The sequence below is a fragment of the Pelobates fuscus genome, chromosome 9 (assembly GCF_036172605.1).
Source record: "Pelobates fuscus isolate aPelFus1 chromosome 9, aPelFus1.pri, whole genome shotgun sequence".
Taxonomy (NCBI): domain Eukaryota; kingdom Metazoa; phylum Chordata; class Amphibia; order Anura; family Pelobatidae; genus Pelobates; species Pelobates fuscus.
Window position 1 is genome coordinate 85,126,340 of NC_086325.1, and position 20,412 is coordinate 85,146,751.

The following is a 20,412-nucleotide window of genomic DNA, read 5'->3' on the forward strand; positions in this document are numbered from 1 at the left end:
AAAGGTGTTAAACCTGAATGACAACACTGCAAAAGGCAATGTTTTTAGTTTTTGGGTTAAACAGACAGGAACATGGCACTCAGAACACTTCGTTTAGAAGTTGATGACTCAACAAAGGTTTCAATTTATTTTTCTACATTCCCCACAATTTACATTTTGGAGTATACCCCTGTATATCCTTATTGCTGACATATTACAGGCTCAAACTTCATATACTTCAGTACCCTCCCCCCTAAAAAAAAAAACATCTGACCCCCTGCCCCTGGAACAAGTAAACATGTGATCAGGGAGAGAACCTCTCTCCCTGTTATTGTGGAACTACAACTCCCATGATGCTTTGCCAGCCTACATTTTGCCCAGTCTAGAAGATGAAGACCAGCTCAGCACAAACAAGGAAAAGCAGACAGCGTAACAAAACACTGACACACAAGAACCCGCAACTAGTAGGCATTTCCTGGGCCTAAAGAGCTCGCAATCTATAGCTGCCAAGTTTCTGTGAGCCACCCTTGGCATAATTCCCGACACCCAGTGCAAGCAGGGCACTTACCGGCCTCCATCACTGCCCTGTCACCCAGGGACCGGTGGAATCTCGTCCACAACAATAGTTGGCGCGTTGCTCGCTGGGAGGCGTAGTTCTGCGCAGACTCCAGCTGCCGCTAGAGTTTCCTGACAGAAAGAAGGTAGAGAACTACAACTCCCCGAATGCAGAACTCCAAAGTGCGTCCGACAGTTTGACGTCAAACTCATGCGAACTCCTGATTGGTGGGCTGGCCAGGCGGCTTTATTGTGCTCTCCCTTAGTCAGCATGGAGGATGTGCGGGTGTCCAATGTGGAGGTGTGTAACCTGGCTTACAAAGGAGACTTGGAGGGGCTGCAAAGCGGAATCAGCGCAGACAAGTGTCTAGCCAGCGTGAAGGACCAGGTAAATGAAAAGCAAACAATGGCAAACATTAGGGAACACTTTGCTGGCAGTCCAGTACCTGTACACTGCATCTCTGGCTGGCTGAGCATCATTAGAGTTCAGATCCTTTACATATGAAGTCCAGTACCTGTACACTGTATCTCTGGCTGGCTGAGCATCATTAGAGTTCAGATCCTTTACATATGAAGTCCAGCACCTGTACACTGTATCTCTGGCTGGCTGAGCATCATTAGAGTTCAGATCCTTTACAAATGAAGTCCAGTACCTGTACACTGTATCTCTGGCTGGCTGAGCATCATTAGAGTTCAGATCCTTTACATATGAAGTCCAGCACCTGTACACTGCATCTCTGGCTGGCTGAGCATCATTAGAGTTCAGATCCTTTACATATGAAGTCCAGCACCTGTACACTGCATCTCTGGCTGGCTGAGCATCATTAGAGTTCAGATCCTTTACATATGAAGTCCAGCACCTGTACACTGCATCTCTGGCTGGCTGAGCATCATTAGAGTTCAGATCCTTTACATATGAAGTCCAGTACCTGTACACTGTATCTCTGGCTGGCTGAGCATCATTAGAGTTCAGATCCTTTACATATGAAGTCCAGTACCGGTACACTGCATCTCTGGCTGGCTGAGCATCATTAGAGTTCAGATCCTTTACAAATGAAGTCCAGCACCTGTACACTGCCTCTCATGCTGGCTGAGCATGATTGGACTTCAGATAATTTCCATATAGAATGCCAGATGTTAGCCTCACATCAGCCATCACCAGATATGAAGTCCAGCACCTGTACACTGCCTCTCCGGCTGGCTGAGCATGATTGGTGTTCAAATCCTTTATATATGAAGTCCAGCACCTGTACACTGCATCTCTGGCTGTCTGAGCATGATTGGAGTTCAGATCCTTTACATATGGAGTGCCAGAGGTTAGCCTCACCTCAGCGATCACCAGATATTTCTGACAGTATTGCAGCATAGACCTGTAAAAGGTCTTAACAACAATATATTTACACACAGTATATGGCTACTTGTGATACAGTGGCATTTACCCAACATATAAATAATTCACCCATTAATGCAATATTTGGCCATAAAGAAAATACAGATTGGTGGAATGTCAGTTTATGCTAATGAACAGCATACCTGTACTCCCTTTAAAACCAAATGTTAAAGTGGGCCTGATTCTACCTGCAAACCTGTGCCAGTGTTGTGGATTCTTTTAGTAATTTTGTGTAATTAATGGGGGGACCTACTCCCAAAGGTATGAATTTGAAGTCTGATATGGGCAGGAGTTTGTGGTAGGTATATTGAATATTTTGGGGAGTATCCTGATTGACAGAGAAATCTCACCTACTTTTTGGGCTCCAGCAGAAGCGTTCTCTGATTCTGAGCAAAATTCATGGTTCATTCAGTGATGTCTAGTTGTTTAGGTCCTGATGCAGCAAAGCAACCCAAATCCTGGTAGGTGTGACTAAGGCTTAAATTGCCTATAACGTTTAAAAAAATAAAATAATAATAATATATATATATATATATATATATATATATATATCTATCTATCTCTTCTACATAGAGCATTGTTTGGGTGCTCTTGATGATTATCAAGGAGCTATTGTCAATATTGAGAACAACAGCTTCCTGTCTGAGACCAAGATTAATAACTTTGCTAATCAAATGCACACTTATCGGGAAGTATTGGGATACTAGTGTGCATATCAAACGCAGAACAGTGTTGATTCTGTTCTCAAAGGGAAGCGCCTGTAATTGTTGTCAGGAAGAAAGCCACTAGTGAAATCATTGCCGTTTCTACAAAATTAAGATGTTTTATATAGCAGGGTTAAACCGAAACTGCATTTAGATCACTACATTGAGATGAAGTGGTCTGTGCGCATTTAGTGGTCCTTAACAGAGATAACATTCATGTTCAGGTGGCAAGAATACCCAAGATGCTATATTGAAAACAAGGACTAGCCTCCAATATCCCAAAATATACATAGTGACACAGCTTCACCCCTTACATAAAATCAATCACCAAATCCTGTCGCTTTCACTTTAAAAACATTTCTCACGTTCACCCCTGTCTCACTCATAAACTCAACTAAGACACTTGTCCATGCTCTTGTTTCCCACCTTGATTATTGCAACCCTGAAAAGATTGCCCCCTCAATAGTCTGTAATATACATCTCTGCCCATCTTGTGTATCCACCCCTCTTTCAGTTTCTACACTCGCTTCCTGCTTCCTTTAGGATTTGGTTCAAAGTTCTTGTGTTTACTTGCAAAACTCTCCATAACCATGCCCCTAGTTATGGAGAGCTTTCTTTCCTTTGTGTATTTGTCCCTCATCCCTTTTAGATTGTAAGCTAATTTGGGCAGTGTCCTCTACATCTACCGTTCCGGTAGTTTGTCTTGTTTCCTTTTGTACAGCTCCATGGAATGTTGCTGCTATATATTACATACGGTAGTTATATAGGACATCTCAATATATGCTTCCTGGTAAAATATTTTATAATTTATAAATAAATAAATAAATATAGCTGAAAAGAGACATGCGTCCATCAAGTTTAGCCTTTCTACAAAGAACTGTAATTGTAATTAGAAAAATTACTATACAATGTCTTAGACTTCACATCCAGATTAGAACCAGTGCCATGCCAATGAGACCTAAAAGGTGGTTTCTTGATTTCTCGAGTTTTTGTGCCCAAGGAAAACTTTTGACAGTCCAATTTGAGAGATGCAAGTACTGCACAGCAGTCATTTTTCTAATTACACTGTGGGGAGTTTTATTGTGTTTGGCCTCACTGCAATCTTTTTGACACATGGCTGTGGAATAGAGAAGGATTTTAGTGGCAGTGACACTCTCAGAAGACCAGCCCGTCGCATTTCCACTCTACTACTCTGCTATGAATCTCATGCTTATTCAGCATGCTTCTGCTAGGGTGTTATAACGCTTTACCTGAAACCAGAGAGGACTGTAGGTCCTTAGATTTTATTTTATTTAGGGATGCACCTAAATCTGCCGAAAATGGGCCTATCCCATTTCAGCCGAAAACAGGTAAAATTTGGGAAGAACACTATTGGACAGGGGAGGTGAGGGGAAGAAAACTATGGGACGGGGAGGTGAGGGGAAGAAAACTATGGGACAGGGGAGGTGGGGGGGAAGAACACTATGGGACAGGGAAGGTGGGGGGGGAAGAACACTATGGGACAGGGGAGGTGGGGGGGGGAAGAACACTATGGGACAGGGGAGGTGGGGGGGGGAGAACACTATGGGACAGGGGAGGTGGGGGGGAAGAACACTATGGGACAGGGAAGGTGGGGGGGGAAGAACACTATGGGACAGGGGAGGTGGGGGGGGAAGAACACTATGGGACAGGGGAGGTGGGGGGGGGAGAACACTATGGGACAGGGGAGGTGGGGGGGGGGAGAACACTATGGGACAGGGGAGGTGGGGGGGGAAGAACACTATGGGACAGGGGAGGTGGGGGGGGAAGAACACTATGGGACAGGGGAGGTGGGGGGGGAAGAACACTATGGGACAGGGGAGGTGGGGGGGGAAGAACACTATGGGACAGGGGAGGTGGGGGGGGAAGAACACTATGGGACAGGGGAGGTGGGGGGGGAAGAACACTATGGGACAGGGGAGGTGGGGGGGGAAGAACACTATGGGACAGGGGAGGTGGGGGGGGAAGAACACTATGGGACAGGGGAGGTGGGGGGGGAAGAACACTATGGGACAGGGGAGGTGGGGGGGAAGAACACTATGGGACAGGGGAGGTGGGGGGGAAGAACACTATGGGACAGGGGAGGTGGGGGGGAAGAACACTATGGGACAGGGGAGGTGGGGGGGAAGAACACTATGGGACAGGGGAGGTGGGGGGGAAGAACACTATGGGACAGGGGAGGTGGGGGGGAAGAACACTATGGGACAGGGGAGGTGGGGGGGAGAACACTTTGGGACAGGGGAGGTGGGGGGGGAGAACACTTTGGGACAGGGGAGGTGGGGGGGGAGAACACTATGGGACAGGGGAGGTGGGGGGGGGAGAACACTATGGGACAGGGGAGGTGGGGGGGGGAAGAACACTATGGGACAGGGGAGGTGGGGGGGGAAGAACACTATGGGACAGGGGAGGTGGGGGGGAGAACACTATGGGACAGGGGAGGTGGGGGGGAGAACACTATGGGACAGGGGAGGTGGGGGGGAGAACACTATGGGACAGGGGAGGTGGGGGGGAGAACACTATGGGACAGGGGAGGTGGGGGGGAGAACACTATGGGACAGGGGAGGTGGGGGGGGGAGAAGAACACTATGGGACAGGGGAGGTGGGGGGGGGAGAAGAACACTAAAAAAGAGGGGGGAGAGAGGAACATTAAGCAAGGGGGACCACTAAAAGAGATGGGAAGTTTTTCATATTAGATTAAAAAGTCTAACATGAATAAAATTATAGGAAAAAAACTGCTTTAAAATCATTGGGGGGGGGGGGGGGGGCAGTAGTCTTCGTCCAAGGGCATCCAGAAGTTTTGGTTTTGGCACAGAATTTTCATTTCGGTGCATCCCTAATTTTTTGTTTCCAGTTTCCATATCCATTCTGCATGACCTTTCACCTTACCGTAGGATAAATTTTGGTTGGATTGCAACGAAAATTAGCTAGTAATTTCATGCTGGAAATGGAATTATGCTGCCTGGGTGAAAAATCAGAAATGCAAACTTAACAGTAGGATATGCTTGATGGTTCTGTATACATATCCTAGCTTTTCCTTATAGTTGAGGGAATTTGAATCGCACGTAGACTTCAGTTCTGACAATTATGATATATTTTGTTAAATTTATCAAATGAGTGCATGGATAGTCTTCCTACTTAAAACTGCTTATTTTGTATTAAATAATACTTCATTTTTTATGTCTTTAACCCCTTAAGGACACATGACATGTCATGATTCCCTTTTATTCCAGAAGTTTGGTCCTTAAGGATGTGTGCGTCCTACGCTCAAAAGATTAAATGAATGGCATAAAGAAATATATTTTTTGTTTGACCGATGTTTTGAGTGGGGTTAACAACAATAGGGGTGGAGCCAAATACCTTCCTAATCCTTCACTGTTGAAATGGCTATTTTACTGTTCGTTGTGTCATGATATAGCTCTAGTACATGTGTGTTGACAACCTTTGTCTTTTTTTTTTTTCTTCCTTTAAGATATGCACTATATATTACTAAAGTTCGTAAACTGACATTTTAGCATTTTAATTCCACGTTTGCCACACTGTAACTTTAAATTGGGTATAAGATAAGGCCATCACATCACTGAATGAATGGCTACAACTTTCTGTGCTGTTTGGCTTTTCATATGCTACCCACATTGCTTCTTGACTTTCCAATATATTATTTAGAAAGCATTAACAAGTCAAGTTTACTAAATATAAAAAAAATAAAAATTCATCCATTTTTTTTCTATAGTTAAATTATTACACTTTTTTTTCCTTCTGTAAGTGCATGCAATATTTTTAGCATAAAGCTCAAAGTCTAAAAGTGCAATACTTGAATATATTCATTCAAAATGTATGTAGAAATGTGCGTTTAATAATAAATAAAATATGCCTTCTCTCCTTTTTGTTTAGGATGATCGGACACCGCTGCACTGGGCTTGCTCTGCAGGACACACAAGCATAGTGGATTATTTACTGCGAATTGGTGTTCCAGTTGACGAAAAAGATGATGTAAGTTGCTTTTTTTTTATTTTTTTATTTATTGTAGTTTTTTGTGATCCAAGTGCAATGAGTGAATTTATGATGCTAATTAATACTTGGAAATACAATATTAAATATCCAAAAATAGCAGGAACCCAATAATTGCTTAGACGTAAAAAGCACACTCATAAAAACCACTACAAAAAAAATTAGTTGCGCTGTGCCTTTAAATATAAATCTATACTGTAAAATGAAGTGCAATTATTTTTTTCATGATAAAGTGCAGTATATGGAAAAAGTGCAGTTTACTTTACTGAGAAAAGTGTAAACAGGTTTACAAAAATATGTGATACACCCTTATCTCATTGGTACAATTAGCAGAAATGCACAGTAATGACCTAGAAATAGTGATGTCCCGAACAGTTCGCTGGCGAACATAGCGTGTTCGCGGTTGCGAACACGTGCGATGTTCGGTCCGCCCCCTATTCGTCATCATTGATTAAACTTTGACCCTGTACCTCAGTCAGCAGACACATTCCAGCCAATCAGCAGCAGACCCTCTCAGACCCTCCCACCTCCATGACGAATAGGGGGCGGACCGAACATCGCGCGTGTTTGCGACCGCGAACACGCTATGTTCGCCGGCGAACGTTTCTCGGCGAACTGTTCGGGACATCACTACCTAGAAATAAAAAAAGGAATTATGTGTGTGTGTGTGTGTGTATGTATATGTGTGTGTGTGTATATATATATATATATATATATATATTTATAATTTTTTTAAATTATTTTTATTTTTTTGGTGATAAGCTATTAGCTGATTTTTATGCAGGAACACGTTTTGGTTTTTAACATTCTTCTATTTTGTTTTCTTCATAAAATACAGGCTCATCTTAATATAAGTTTATCTTGTATTTTATTAATGAAGGATAAATAATGAATATTTGTTTAGTTTTGTATAATTAGATCTTTTTAGTATAATGCATCATTTTGTTTGCAAATTAGAATAATGCATGGAAGATATATATAGTCATTTATACAAACTCTTTGATTATAATGGTCTGGACTATTAGTTTATTGTTTAAATGATGTCTCTGTATTTATTGTGTTGTGGGTTTTTTTTTGTGGGTTTTTTTTACATTTATTATATTCTCTTACAATTATTGAATTTGATGCATTGAATTTTCCACAGTGAGGAATAATGGTTATATATTTTCATACAACGGTATTTGCATGGATAAGCAGTATTTGCCAAACTAAAAAACTGCTAACCATATCAGTGTCTTGGTAGAGATGAGATCGTTAAGAGCAATTCAAATAATACTTAACACTAAACATATTGGACAACTAATGAAGACATGAAACTTGTGGGAAGACAAATTTTTCACTAACATTTGGCCTGTGAGTCATTTATTTTTCCCCATTCCAGAGTTATGTAATGTTATTTTTATATTCCTTGCAGGCAGGATGGACTCCTCTACATATTGCATCTTCTGCTGGCCGCAGTGATATTGTGAGAGCCCTGATTGAGAAAGGTGCTCAAGTAAATGCTACAAACCAGAATGGCTGTACCCCTCTACATTACGCAGCATCCAAGAACAAACATGAGGTACCCCGGGCACAGCTGACGTTTCCACTATACCTGAAACAATAGCTCCCTGCTGTTTGGTGTAACAATATTTACTGTATATGTCAGAGCCAAATTATTTTTAGTGCTGGTGGAGCTCAGGGGTGTGGACTTTGTTTTTTTTTTATTTAATTTTTTTTGTTGTTAAAATATATTCTTGTCCAAGGGAATATAGTGGTAGCCCAGTCAACTTGTCCTGACACAAAGTAATTTCAGTTACATAGATTAGAAAATTCTACTAAGAGAGCCCTGGCTTTTTCAAATTAAATCTGAATGGAAAAACAGAGGCAAAAATCACTGATCTAGAACAATTATCAAACTCAGCTACAGCATCAACATGGTTTGTTTTGCCATTTGAATTTATTTAGCAAACATGCTGAGTTTTGTGAATTACCCAGAGTTTTTTGCTGTTTGCCCTCTCATACTCTCTACCTTTGTTATAGTGTGTGGTGAATGCTGGCTGTGTGTGGTGGTGTTCTGTATAGCCCCCCTACAGCTTGGCTCTTTGCAGGTAGGGGGATACTAATCCAATGGGGGAGGGTCATACTCCATGGTGGTCTAGCAGTGGTTAAAGGAAAACTCCAGTGCCAGGAAAACAATCCGTTTTCCTGGCACTGCAGGTTCCCTTTACCTCCTACCCCCCAATCCCCAGTTGCTGAAGGGGTGAAAACCCCTTCAGTCACTTACCTGAGGCAGTGGCGATGTCCCTCGTCGCTGCCTCCTCCTCCAAGCCGCTCCTCCTACTGACTCCGGTGGGCGAGACTGATCCCGCCCACCGGCCGAGGAGACCTAATGCGCATGCGTGGCAATGCCGCGCATTAGGTCTCCCCATAGGAAAGCATTGAAAAAGATTTTAAATGCTTTCCTATGGGGAATTGAGCGACGCTGGAGGTCCTCACACAGCGTGAGGACGTCCAGGGACGCTCTAGCACAGATAATCTGTGCTATGAGTCAGGAAGTTCCCTCTAGTGGCTGTCTAGTAGGCAGTCACTAGAGGTGGAGTTAACCCTGCAAGGTAATTATTGCAGTTTATAAAAAAACTGCAATAATTACACTTGCAGGGTTAAGAGTAGTGGGAGTTGGCACCCAGACCACTCCAATGGGCAGAAGTGGTCTGGGTGCCTGGAGTGTCCCTTTAACTCTAGTGGGATTCGTGGTCTTGGTAATGCTTAGTTTTGGTGGATGCTTGGTGTTGAGCAGCTTATGCAGACCTTAGTAATCCTTAAGTGGTCCCAGCATTCGGTTAGTCAGAGTGCAAGCTAAAAGCCTCCAGAGGCTGCGCTCTGACTCACTAGAGAGCAATGGACCGCAAGTGAGCAATTACTGAGGGCTGTACCCACTGGAGGAGCAGAACTAACACTAACTGTCCCTGGCATAAATAACCACCCCCCCACCCCGTAGCAGGACTAAAAGAATTAAAAAAACAACTGCTTGTGCCAGCGAATATCATTTTCACATCCCTGAACCTAAAGCTTCCAATAAGCTCAGACCCCAAATTGCCTTCAGTCTCTTTTATTTTATTTTATTTTTTTGTCTTTGGAAGCACAGATTTTGCAAGTGTAAGGATATGAGTGCTGGGGCTAGCTTAGCACAGTGCTTACAGCTCATCATTACTGTCCAAAGTAAAAAAAAAAAAAAATCTTTGTTTGGATAATCTGAAAGGCACTGCAACATAACCACTGCAGTAAGCTAATGTGGTTATGGTGTGTAGTATGTCCTTTTAACGGAACACTATAATGATGGGAATACAAATCTGTTTTCCCAATGTTTTGGTGCCTTTGTCTCCTGTGTATGTTTTAAAAATTAACTAAAGGATTTACTCCCCTTTTTCCAGCACTCAGGCTCCTTTGGCACTGCTCATCTCTCCACCTCCTGTGACCTCCTCTACGATGGTCTAATCCAATGCTTTGAGTGATGCTATTGGCTGTTAGTATGACCGATACTAGAAGAGGATTTTAAACCTGCAAATGATGATGTGGTCTGGGTTACTTTAGTGGCCCTTTAAGTTAATAAACCCTAATAATGTATAGTCACTGACATACATTCCGTTTCTGGCCCTTCTAGTCTCAGTTCTATGTTTCTCTTGCAGATTGCTGTAATGCTACTAGAAAATGGTGCTTCACCTGATGCAAAAGACAAATTGGAGTCAACACCACTGCACCGTGCAGCTTCCAAAGGCAACCTCAAGATAGTTCAGTTACTTCTAGAACACAAAGCATCAACAAATATTCAGGACACAGAAGGAAACACTCCCCTGTAAGTCATTCTGCATGTAGTGGGTTTATTAACTGTGAGTGAACCATAGATAATGCGAATAACTGGGAGAAAATGTTAAAGACCTGTTGTATTTGATAAACCTTTTCTCTGGCTAACTTATCCTTTTACTTTATACACTCAACCTAATCCTGGATATTATTTGTTTGTATTTTTTTGTATGGTCCTATTGTGGTTTACCAGTAGATAGCTGCACCTTTAATTTCACTTCACCCATCAAAATAGGTGTATACAGGTAGACAGCACATTTTCAATAAGTCAACTTGACCTCTTAATTTATATATCCATCCCGCTTCTATTTTAAAGGAGCACTCCAAGCATAAAATGAAAGTTTTCAGGATCAATTTTTTTTTTTTTTTTTTTAGACATTCTTTATTTATGAGAGATTTTTCAAGTAAGGAAGGGGTACAGAAAAAAAAAGGAAAAGGGAGGGGAGGGGCAGGGGAAACAAACATCAAATTGCAAAGGATGACATACATCGGCTCAGAACATCGAGCCCGGCATGGATACATAATCGAGTATAATGTTTCAGCAATGATAAAGTCACAATCAGTGTACAGCGTGTCCGCCTAAGCGGGTTATAGTTAGTAATATGGGGCACCTTCCTCAGGAGTAAAATTTATTACAGGCGTGTCTATAGCTGTCAGATGAGTCAAAGGTTGGGTATAGGAGGGGGGGGTGGCTAAGTCTGGGGACTAATCTCCGTCATAGGGACATGTATCGGGGTAGCAGGCGAGGGTATCAGGCGTCTCCTGGGGGGCCCGGAGTACGAGGTCAGGCCCGTCCCCGTGCAGTATAGGACGTCCAGGGGTACCATTGGAGGGCGCACTTGTCCGAGCGCTCCCGCAGGGACGCAGTTAGCATTTCCATCCCACGGATCTCCTCAACCTTGTCTACCCATTGCTTGTAAGTGGGTGCCATCTGGCTTTTCCAAAGCAGCGGGATAAGGCTTTTCGCAGCAGAGAGCAGGTGTATTGTGAGGGATTTTTTGTACTGTTGAATGGGCATGGATGTGTGGTGGAGGAGCATTGCCAGAGGCAAGAATGGGAGGTCTGTGTCCGTGATTTCTTTAATTTTGTCGTGTATCATGTGCCAGTATGGAGCTATGCGTGTGCAAGACCACCAAATATGAAGGGTGGTGCCCAGAGCGGAGTGACATCTCCAGCAGTCGCCAGAGGTTGTACCATGCATGTGTCTGAGCACCTCAGGGGTTCTATACCAGCGCGTGAGTAATTTGTAGCTCATCTCCTGGTATTTGGAGCTAATGGAGCATTTGTGGGTTAGGAGAAAGACTTTGCCCCACTCCTGGGCAGTCAAGTGCACGCCCGTCTCCCGTTCCCACCTGTCCGTGAACCCCAGTGTGCCCTCATTGTCCAGTGTCAGTAGGCGTACGTAGAGGTGGGATACAGCGTGGTCAAGGTGTTTTCTGTCAGTGCACAATTGTTCGAAGTCGGTCAGTTGTCTGTGAATGTGGTCTTTGCCTTGAATGTTTGTGTAGTATGTCTTCACCTGGTGATAGTGGAACGCGTCTATCAGGGTCGGCTGCTGAATCGATACGACATCGGGTAACGGTTTAAGGGCCCTGTCTGCGATCCACTGATGCAGGTAAAGCCAGTCCGTCTGGTGAAAGTTTCGCATTGCCGCTGGGGTGAGACCGTCCGCGAGAGACGGGTTATGTGTGATCGGGGTCAGTGGGTTAGGTGAAGTGGTGAGCCTGTGCTTGAAGCGTAGTGAGCACCATACCCTAAGGGTGGCGTCTATGAGGGGATTGTGGAGTCGGAGCTCGGAATACGTAAGGGAGCCAAGCCAGAGTCTAGCAGGGATCGTACCGCGAGATTGCTGTACCTCCATAGACACCCATCTCCTGGCACCCGTGTTCGCGTGCCAGTCCACCACCCTTTGTAGATGTGTGGCCTGGTAGTATCGTTGCACGGAAGGTAGTCCGGCCCCCCCTGCTGACTTTGGGCGTTCCAGGGTGGCTCTGCGAATGCGGGAAGCGTAGCGGTTCCATACAAAGCTACGGATGTCTCTGGCCAGTGCACGGAAGAACGTTTGTGGGATCGCGACAGGTAGTGTCGTGAAAAGATATAAAAGTCTGGGGAGGACATTCATTTTCAGGGCTTGTATGCGGCCGAACCAGGTGAGATACATTGGGGACCAACGCAATAGGTCCTTTTGGATAGTAGCGAGTAGGGGAGGAAAGTTCATCGGGTAGAGTTGTGCGAGATCCCTCGGCAGCCAAGTGCCCAGGTACCGTAGTCTATCTGGTCGCCAAGAGAAGGCGAACTCTGAGCTCAACCGATCAACCAGCTCGGTGTTATCGAGGAGAGGTAGGGCCTCTGACTTGGACATATTTAATTTCAAGTTGGAAACTCGATGAAAGTCGCGGAACGCTTTGAGGAGGTTAGGGATGGAAATTAAGGGTTGCTCCAGGAAGAACAACATGTCATCAGCATAGGCGGCAAGTTTGTGTTCTTCCGCTTCCAGAGTCACCCCCGTAATACCCCCGTCCCGTCTGACCGCCTCCAGGAAAGGCTCTAGAGAGAGGGCAAACAGGAGGGGGGACAGGGGACAACCTTGCCGCGTGCCATTGCTGATGGGGAAAGGTTTCGTCAGTGCACCGTTGACGCGAATGCGTGCTGTCGGGGTCGTGTACAAAGCCGCCACCCAGTTGCGCAGCTGTGGGCCAAATCTGAAGTGGTGGAGAGTGGACGCGAGGTATGACCAATCTACCCGGTCGAACGCCTTTTCGGCATCCGTCGATAACAGGACAACCTCGCGTTTCTTGGATTTAGCGATATGGATGACGTTAAGGGCCCGGATCGTGTCGTCACGGGCTTCCCTACCCGGGATAAACCCGACCTGGTCTGGGTGAATCAGATCCGGGAGGAGCGGGGAGATCCGCAGTGCTAGCGCTTTAGCAAAGAGCTTAAGGTCCGAGTTTAGGAGCGAGATCGGGCGGTAACTCGAGCAATTAGATGGGTCTTTACCTTCCTTGGGGATTATTGTGATGGTGGCGGCTAGCGTGTCTGTCGGGAACTGCCCTCCTTCGCGAATCGAGTTCAGACCGGATAGAAGTTTAGGCAAGAGTGTGTCACTAAAAGTGCGAAGGTATGAGACCGGTAATCCGTCCGGGCCCGGTGCTTTGTGAGGCTTCATGTACTTTAGAGCGCCTTTAAGTTCGTCAAGTGTCAGGGGTAGTTCTAGGTCCTCCGATTGTTCCTGGGTGAGCGTTTTGGCTATGTGCTGGGAGAGGTAGTCGGTGATTTGACGTTGGTGTGTCTGAGATGTTTGTCCGTGAGCGGTCTGTGTCTGGTTGTATAAGTCAGCGTAGTAGGTCTGAAAGGCTTCAAGAATGCCTCCCGGGAGTCGTGTGCTACGTTGGCCGGGTGTGTTTATTTTATGAATGTGTTGCGTCCGTCTTTTTGTCTGGAGCATCCGTGCTAAAAGTCGACCACTCTTATTAGAGTGTTCATAAAAGTATCTGGCCGACTTCGACAGGGTGTGCAGCAGTCCCTGCGAAAGGTGGTCCCTAAGATCCCTCCTAGCCTCAGTCAGTTGTAGGTAGGTGTCGTCATCTAATGTCTGTTTGTGCTTGTTCTCCAAGTCAGTAACCCTGGTGGTGAGATTGGTGAAATGCTTAAGTCTATCTCTCTTACGTTGAGTGCAAATGGCGATGTAGTGGCCCCTCACAACACATTTGTGTGCCTCCCAGACCGTCAGGGGTGGTGTGTCCGGGTTTTCGTTAGTGTCGAAGTATTGTGTGAGCGTCTGATGTGTGGATGCGCGGGTGACAGGGTCAGTCAGTAGGGATGCGTTCAGTTTCCATTGCCTGTCCTTTGGTTTGTAAAGTGGGGAGCTCGTGCAGACTGTAACCGGGGCGTGGTCCGAGTGGGTCGTGATTCCAATGTGCGCGTCGCGTAGGAGGGAGAGGTATTCCTGGGACATGAAAATATAGTCAATACGGCTATAATGGCGGTGGACGTGTGAGAAGTGTGTGTAGTCTCTGTCATCGGGGTGTGCGGTTCTCCAGCAGTCTACTAGTCCTAAGTTAGTCAGAGCCCTAGTAGCTGTCCGCAAGCAGTGCGGCGGGAGCGTGCATGTTCCCCGTGACGTGTCCAGGAGTGGGTCAAGTGGCATGTTCAGGTCACCAGCCACCAAAAGAAGCCCCTCCCTGAACCTGTTCAGCCTGTTTAAGGTGCGGGAAAGAAAGGTGTGCTGGCCGCGGTTAGGGGAGTATAAGCAAGCGAATGTGTACGTGTGGTCAGCTATCGTACCCTTGATAAAAATGTACCTGCCTCCCGGATCTCTTTGGGTCTCTACGTGGCAGAAGGGTGTGTTGTGTGCGAACAATATTGCTACGCCTGCTCTCTTAGAATCAGGGTGGTTGGCATAGTAAGCCAGGGGGAAACGTTTGTTTTCCAGTTTGGGAGCATTAGGACCCCGAAAGTGCGTCTCCTGCAGGAACGCTACGGACACCCTCTCCGCCCAAAGACGGCGGAGCAGGTGCGAACGTTTCTCCGGTTGGTTGAGGCCCCCAGTATTATTGGACCAGTATTTAAGCAGGGCCGGGCCGAATCCCGCTCCGGCCCCCGCACGGTGGACGCCTGGGGGATGGGAGTACGCCATCCAGTAAGGGGGGGGGGGGGGAGGGGGGGGGGGAGGGAGAGTAAATGCAACGTGTGAACCTTGACCGGTTGACAGCGTTCGGGAGACTGTGGGTCTGGAAAGTCTCGTAGAACTACGGTCTTATTTACAAAAAAGTTCAGTTGCGTGAGGTGCGGGGAAGGCCACCCACGGAGTCTGTGTCACGTGAGGGGATATAATCGGCACCCATGTCCCTCGGCTCCCAATCCGCCGCGGGAGATGGCTGTCTAGATCTTTGCGTGTCCAGGGGAGTGGGGGGGGGGGGAAGAAGGGGGGGGTTGCAAGTCCGTCGGTAACGTAGGGGCATCTGTCAGCACCGTGGGTTTACGTCCCTGTCCAGAGGGCGGGCGGAGGGGGAAGGCAGAGCGGGGGTGGGGGGGGGGGGGGGGGAGGGGGCTGGCCCCCAGGGCAGGCCTGCGGGGAGTGGTAGTCAGAGCCGTGTGTCATTCAAAGATACGGTTAATACAGCACAGTGTAACACAATACAATGTAGGACAACACATGTGAACAGAACGTTATATTCTCAACATCGGCCTTTTAGCCCAAGTCATCAGCAAAACCATAACAGGGTTCGGGAAACCACAAACATTTTTCTACACAAATATAACAAGCACAGGGTATGGATCTCTTGGGTGTGCGTATGGTACTAGTTTTACGGAGAATAACAATATGAGTGTTGGCCCACAGTACCTATGGTAGGCGGCGTGCCTTGCATCCCATTAGGGCCCTGCTGCGCGTGCCTGAGGCATAGCGGGAACCTGGAAATGGGGCGCGACACGTGTGTATAGGGCGCTCAGGTGGGTTATGGCAGTAAGGGGAGGGAGGGGGTCGCCACGTGCGGTACCAAGCAATGTAGCATGTAGCTGGATAAGAAGCGAGAGCAGTGCAGTACCGGCCCCAGTAGCATATGATGCCGCAGGCGGCACGTGTGGTATAATTTAGGCGTATCGGCTATATAGAAAGGGCATATGAATGGCGGTGGTGTACCCATTACGCAAGGGAGACCAGCACCCGTCACCCCGGCCCATGTGCGAGCTATCCTATTATACAGGGAGTGGCCGTGCAGTAGCGCAGCAGGGGGTGACAGCATAGTAGGCGTATTCAAGAACAACGTATGTCATGGAAAACGCAACGGCACCCATGTCAACTTTGAAATACACGTTATTAATTAAACATTTGCGAAATAAAGCATCACAAACCGTTAGACATACAAGTACAACAGTCCAGTTATCGAAGCCTCTCTGGGGAACGTGTGAATGGAGGCAAAGGAAGTGGCCAACAATATAAGTACAATTTAACACGACCTACATCGGGCAGTGTGGTGCCGCACCTACGTCAGCTGTTTAATCCTCGCTAGGTGGGCGGCAAGTACTGGGGCATTAAGTGCCGCGGGCTAAACACCACGACATCTCTAAGACGGGAATCAATGGGGCGGGTCAACATGTGGAATACAGTGCAATGCATTACAAGATATATGAACCAGTAAGGTGGCACGTTAATTATCGTTAGCTATGGGATATGTGCCTGGGATGTTGTCTGAAAACAAGTTAAGCATGTCATGGGAAAACAAAGTTGAAAACAATGGATATAGGCAAGAAGCATTACACGTGGGGAGTCGTACCTCAATACCTTGCCCCCTGGGTGTGTCAACCTGCCAGGCCCGGGTACGACTAAGAGCCAGCACTACATGAGGTTGGGCAGCCCAAACCCGCCTCCCAAACAGTCCAACGCATCACAGCCCACCCAGTACTGTCCGTGACCCCCCAAAAAACCCCCCCCACCCAAAGTGCAGCTCTAAGTCTTAAGCCCTGCAATGAGCTAGTGATAGTGCCCCACTAACCTGCGGTCAACTTCACAGTGTCCACCTAGTACAGGATGAGGTCGGCAATCAGCAAAGTCAGAGGGACAGGTGTGGTACCTTTGTAAGGGCTAGGTAGCGTAGGGTGAGGTCCATGGTTCTAGGCAAAGGTGGTCGGTAGTGGCGTCACCAGGTGTTATTCTTCTGGGCCGGCAGGGCCTCCACGTCGTTGCGGAAGGGGGGCAACACGGTCGCCCGACAGGTTCTCGGCCGCTGGGTGGGGTCCAGTCGGACGTGCAGGCGGATACTCAAGAATCCAGTTAGGAACGTGGACATGTGGCAGTCCAGCGGACTGGAGGAATCTGGCGACGTCGTTGGGCCAGCGCAGCGAGTGCCAACGGTTCTCGATCTTGGCTTGTAGGCTGAATGGGAAGCCCCATTTATAGGGAATCCGCTTCTCCGTTAGCATGGTCGTGAGCGGTTTCAGCGCTCTGCGGGCATCTAGCGTGAGAGGCGACAGGTCTTGGAAGAGCATGACCTGGGAGTCCATATATGTGAGCGTGCGTCGGGCCCTGGCTGCTCTCATTATGGCGTCCTTGAGCTGGAACGAAGTGAGGCAGCAAATCAGGTCCCTGGGCTGGCCATCTCTTCTAGGGCCTCGGAGCGCTCTATGTGCGCGTTCCATGGAAATATCAGGGGGTGCGTCTTCTCCTAGCAGGTACAAGAAAAGGCCCGTCAGCAGTTCCCGTGGGGACTCATTGTCGGCTTCAGGGAGGCCCCGTACTCGTATGTTATTGCGGCGGCCTCTGTTGTCCAGGTCCTCGACCTGTCTGCGCATCTCAAGAAGTATATTCCCCTGTCTCGCCGTAGCTAGGTCTGTGGCCTGCTGGTATTGCACAGTTTGGAGGCGAGTCTCTTCCAGGTCATCCACCCTCTGCTCCAGGGCCGTCAGGTCCCTGCGCACCGCGGCTACCTCTTCCCGGATGACGGTACGCAGCTCCGCGACCAGGGCCGTCTTGTCACTTCGTGTGAGCATGTTGGCCGATATAGCCGCTATGTCCAGCGACATTTGGGACAGCGCAGCTGCGCCGGGTGTGTCACTCGCGGAGCCCGCCAGGCTGCTGGTGCTCGGGGAGGTGGGCGCCATCTTGTCCGTGCCGCGTGTATCTCTGAGGTGCTGAGGTGTGGACAGAAATTCGTCCATCGGACCGGGTCTAAGGGTGGTGTGGGGTGTAGGAGGAGGTCTCGGGGTCGTCATACGTTTGGTTCTCCCCATGTGGACCGCAAATTTCGCTCAGGGTCTGGGTTTAGGCGGATCGGGGCCCGGGAGCAGGTGCAGCGTGCGACCTACTCCATGTGCAGTCAAGCCACGCCCCCCCATTTCAGGATCAATTTTATGCACCATTTTGTTTTCAGTTTAAAGAACCCCTCCTTTAAAGGACCACTGTAGTGCCAGGAAAACATACTCGTTTTCCTGGCACTATAGTGCCCTGAGGGTGCCCCCACCCTCAGGGTCCCCCTCCCGCCGGGCTCTGGTGTGAGGAAGGGGTTAAACTTACCTCTTTTTTCAGTGCCGGGCGGGGAGCTCTCCTCCTCCTCTCCGCCTCCGAAACTGCTATGTTTATAATAAAAAGGGTTAATCCTAGAGGGACCTGGCACCCAGACCACTTCATTAAGCTGAAGTGGTCTGGGTGCCTAGAGTGGTCCTTTAATATTCGTAGGTTTACAACCACAGAAAGCATGCATTTTTCTTGCATGTTTTATGGTTTTTGTTTTTTGCCATCAGTAGCCTTTGAAAACCCTCCCCTCTTTCCCAGGCACTTTCAGTCTGTGCTGGGGAAATAACCTGTCTGATGCTCCCGTGCTGGAAAAATATGCTTCTCAATGGCAGATGACATACTCCAGGCACATAAAGCATGTAAGCAAGCTGAAGTACTTTTTGCCTGGAGTGTTCCTTTTAAAGGAACACTATAGGGTCAGGAACACAAACCTGTATTCCTGACCCTATAGTGTTTAACCCACCATTTTGGTGGCTTGCCCTCCTTTAGCCCCCCCCCCCCCCTATAAAAAAGTTTAAAGCTCACTTTATTTCCAGCGCAGCACGGGTCTGCCAGCGCTGGCTCCACCCCATTTGTGATATCATCAAAATGGCCAATTGGCAAGGGGGCAGGGCCAAATACAGTTTTGGCCAATCAGGACCTCCTCATAGAGATGAATTGAATCAATGCATCTCTATGAGGAAAATTCAGCTTCTCCATGCAGAGCGTGTGGATGCTGAACATCTGTGCTGCTTTATTTTTGGCAGCATTGACCCAGGAAGCACCTCCAGTGGACATCTTAGGAGTGGCCACTTGGAGGTGTCCCAAGAGGCAATGTAAACACTGTCTTTTTTTTTGTCTTTCTGAAAAGGCAGTATTTGCATGAATAAAACCTGAAGGGAACTATTATAATCACCAGAACAACTACATTAAGCTGTAGTTGTTCTGGTTACTATAGTGTCCCTTTAATCTGTAATTTTGAATCGTACAAATTTTAGTCTATCACTGATGCAAAATTTAATTGATTTATCTTGTCTAAATAAACATTCAACTAAGTGTGTTTATTTTGTTTTGTTAGCCATCTTGCCTGTGACGAAGAAAGGATTGATGAGGCTAAGTTTTTGGTGGAACGTGGCGCAAGTATTTATATTGAAAACAAAGAGGAAAAGACTCCATTGCAAGTAGCCAAGGGTGGTCTAGGAATCTTCCTGAGGAGAATAGTGGAAGGATAGTTACCTTCTCTACGACAAGTATTTGGACATTTCTTCAAATGTGGATTGCATTATGCAGTAGGTTTTTATTTTGGAAGCTTTTGTGGTGTGACCCTAAACCGTATCTGACTCAGAAATAAAATAAAATGGAGAACTGTATTTTTTTTACTGTTCGAAAATATCACTCACTATGTTTTAACAATAAATTGCTAATTTGACACATTTGGGAAAACCTATACAAACTTTTGAATTGTAGGATGTTTGGTTACAACAATGCGTAAATATACTGCTTAAAGAAATTGGCATAGCCCTTTTTTTTTTTTTTTTTTTTTTTTTTTTATCAAGCTTTATTTATACAGACGGGTTTACTTGGCACACACAAGGTGCAGATGGGAGGCCTTTAGTCTCCACTCCATCTTCATGTTTGTAGCCAAACGACACTCCACTTGAACACAGGAACTTAATATATGGTAATTTTATTAAAATCTTACAAATATTTTTAAATATGTGCGGTTCTACACTTTTCATCTATCGAATATACTTCCTCCGGGTCCATAACAATAAAAAAACAAACTAAAAATAACCCTACCCATCTCTGTGTCTCTTTAACCCCTTAAGGACATGTGACATGTCATGATTCCCTTTTATTCCAGAAGTTTGGTCCTTAAGGGGTTAAATAGCATCCATATTCTGGATTTATGAGTGCAACTT

General features: G+C 46.8%; 2 protein-coding genes across 2 annotated transcripts in view; one reads left to right on the forward strand and one right to left on the reverse strand.

Moving 5' to 3' along the window:
* Nucleotides 1-607, reverse strand: part of ATG4A (autophagy related 4A cysteine peptidase) — a 43,042-nt gene extending 42,435 nt beyond the window's left edge. Inside the window, exon 1 of the mRNA XM_063430983.1 lies at nucleotides 548-607. Within this exon, the coding sequence (XP_063287053.1) occupies nucleotides 548-557 (10 nt within the window). The 5' untranslated portion in view covers nucleotides 558-607. The remainder of the gene's footprint in view (nucleotides 1-547) is intronic.
* A 166-nt stretch (nucleotides 608-773) lies between these two features.
* PSMD10 (proteasome 26S subunit, non-ATPase 10) lies at nucleotides 774-19,860 on the forward strand. Its single transcript, XM_063432134.1, has 5 exons — nucleotides 774-922; nucleotides 6,538-6,636; nucleotides 8,069-8,215; nucleotides 10,323-10,489; nucleotides 19,569-19,860. The coding sequence occupies exons 1-5, from the start codon at nucleotides 806-808 to the stop codon at nucleotides 19,720-19,722; spliced, it is 684 nt and encodes a 227-aa protein (XP_063288204.1). The 5' UTR covers nucleotides 774-805; the 3' UTR covers nucleotides 19,723-19,860.
* The last annotated feature ends 552 nt before the right edge of the window (nucleotides 19,861-20,412 follow it).

What these genes read in the sequence shown, in the direction of transcription:
- PSMD10 (XM_063432134.1), top strand. Translation starts at nt 806, where the DNA reads ATGGAGGATGTGCGGGTGTCCAATGTGGAGGTGTGTAACCTGGCTTAC. An exon ending in CATCCAAGAACAAACATGAG is followed by an intron (nt 8,216 to 10,322) that starts GTACCCCGGGCA and finishes TTTCTCTTGCAG; the next exon opens with ATTGCTGTAATGCTACTAGA. An exon ending in ACAGAAGGAAACACTCCCCT is followed by an intron (nt 10,490 to 19,568) that starts GTAAGTCATTCT and finishes TTGTTTTGTTAG; the next exon opens with CCATCTTGCCTGTGACGAAG.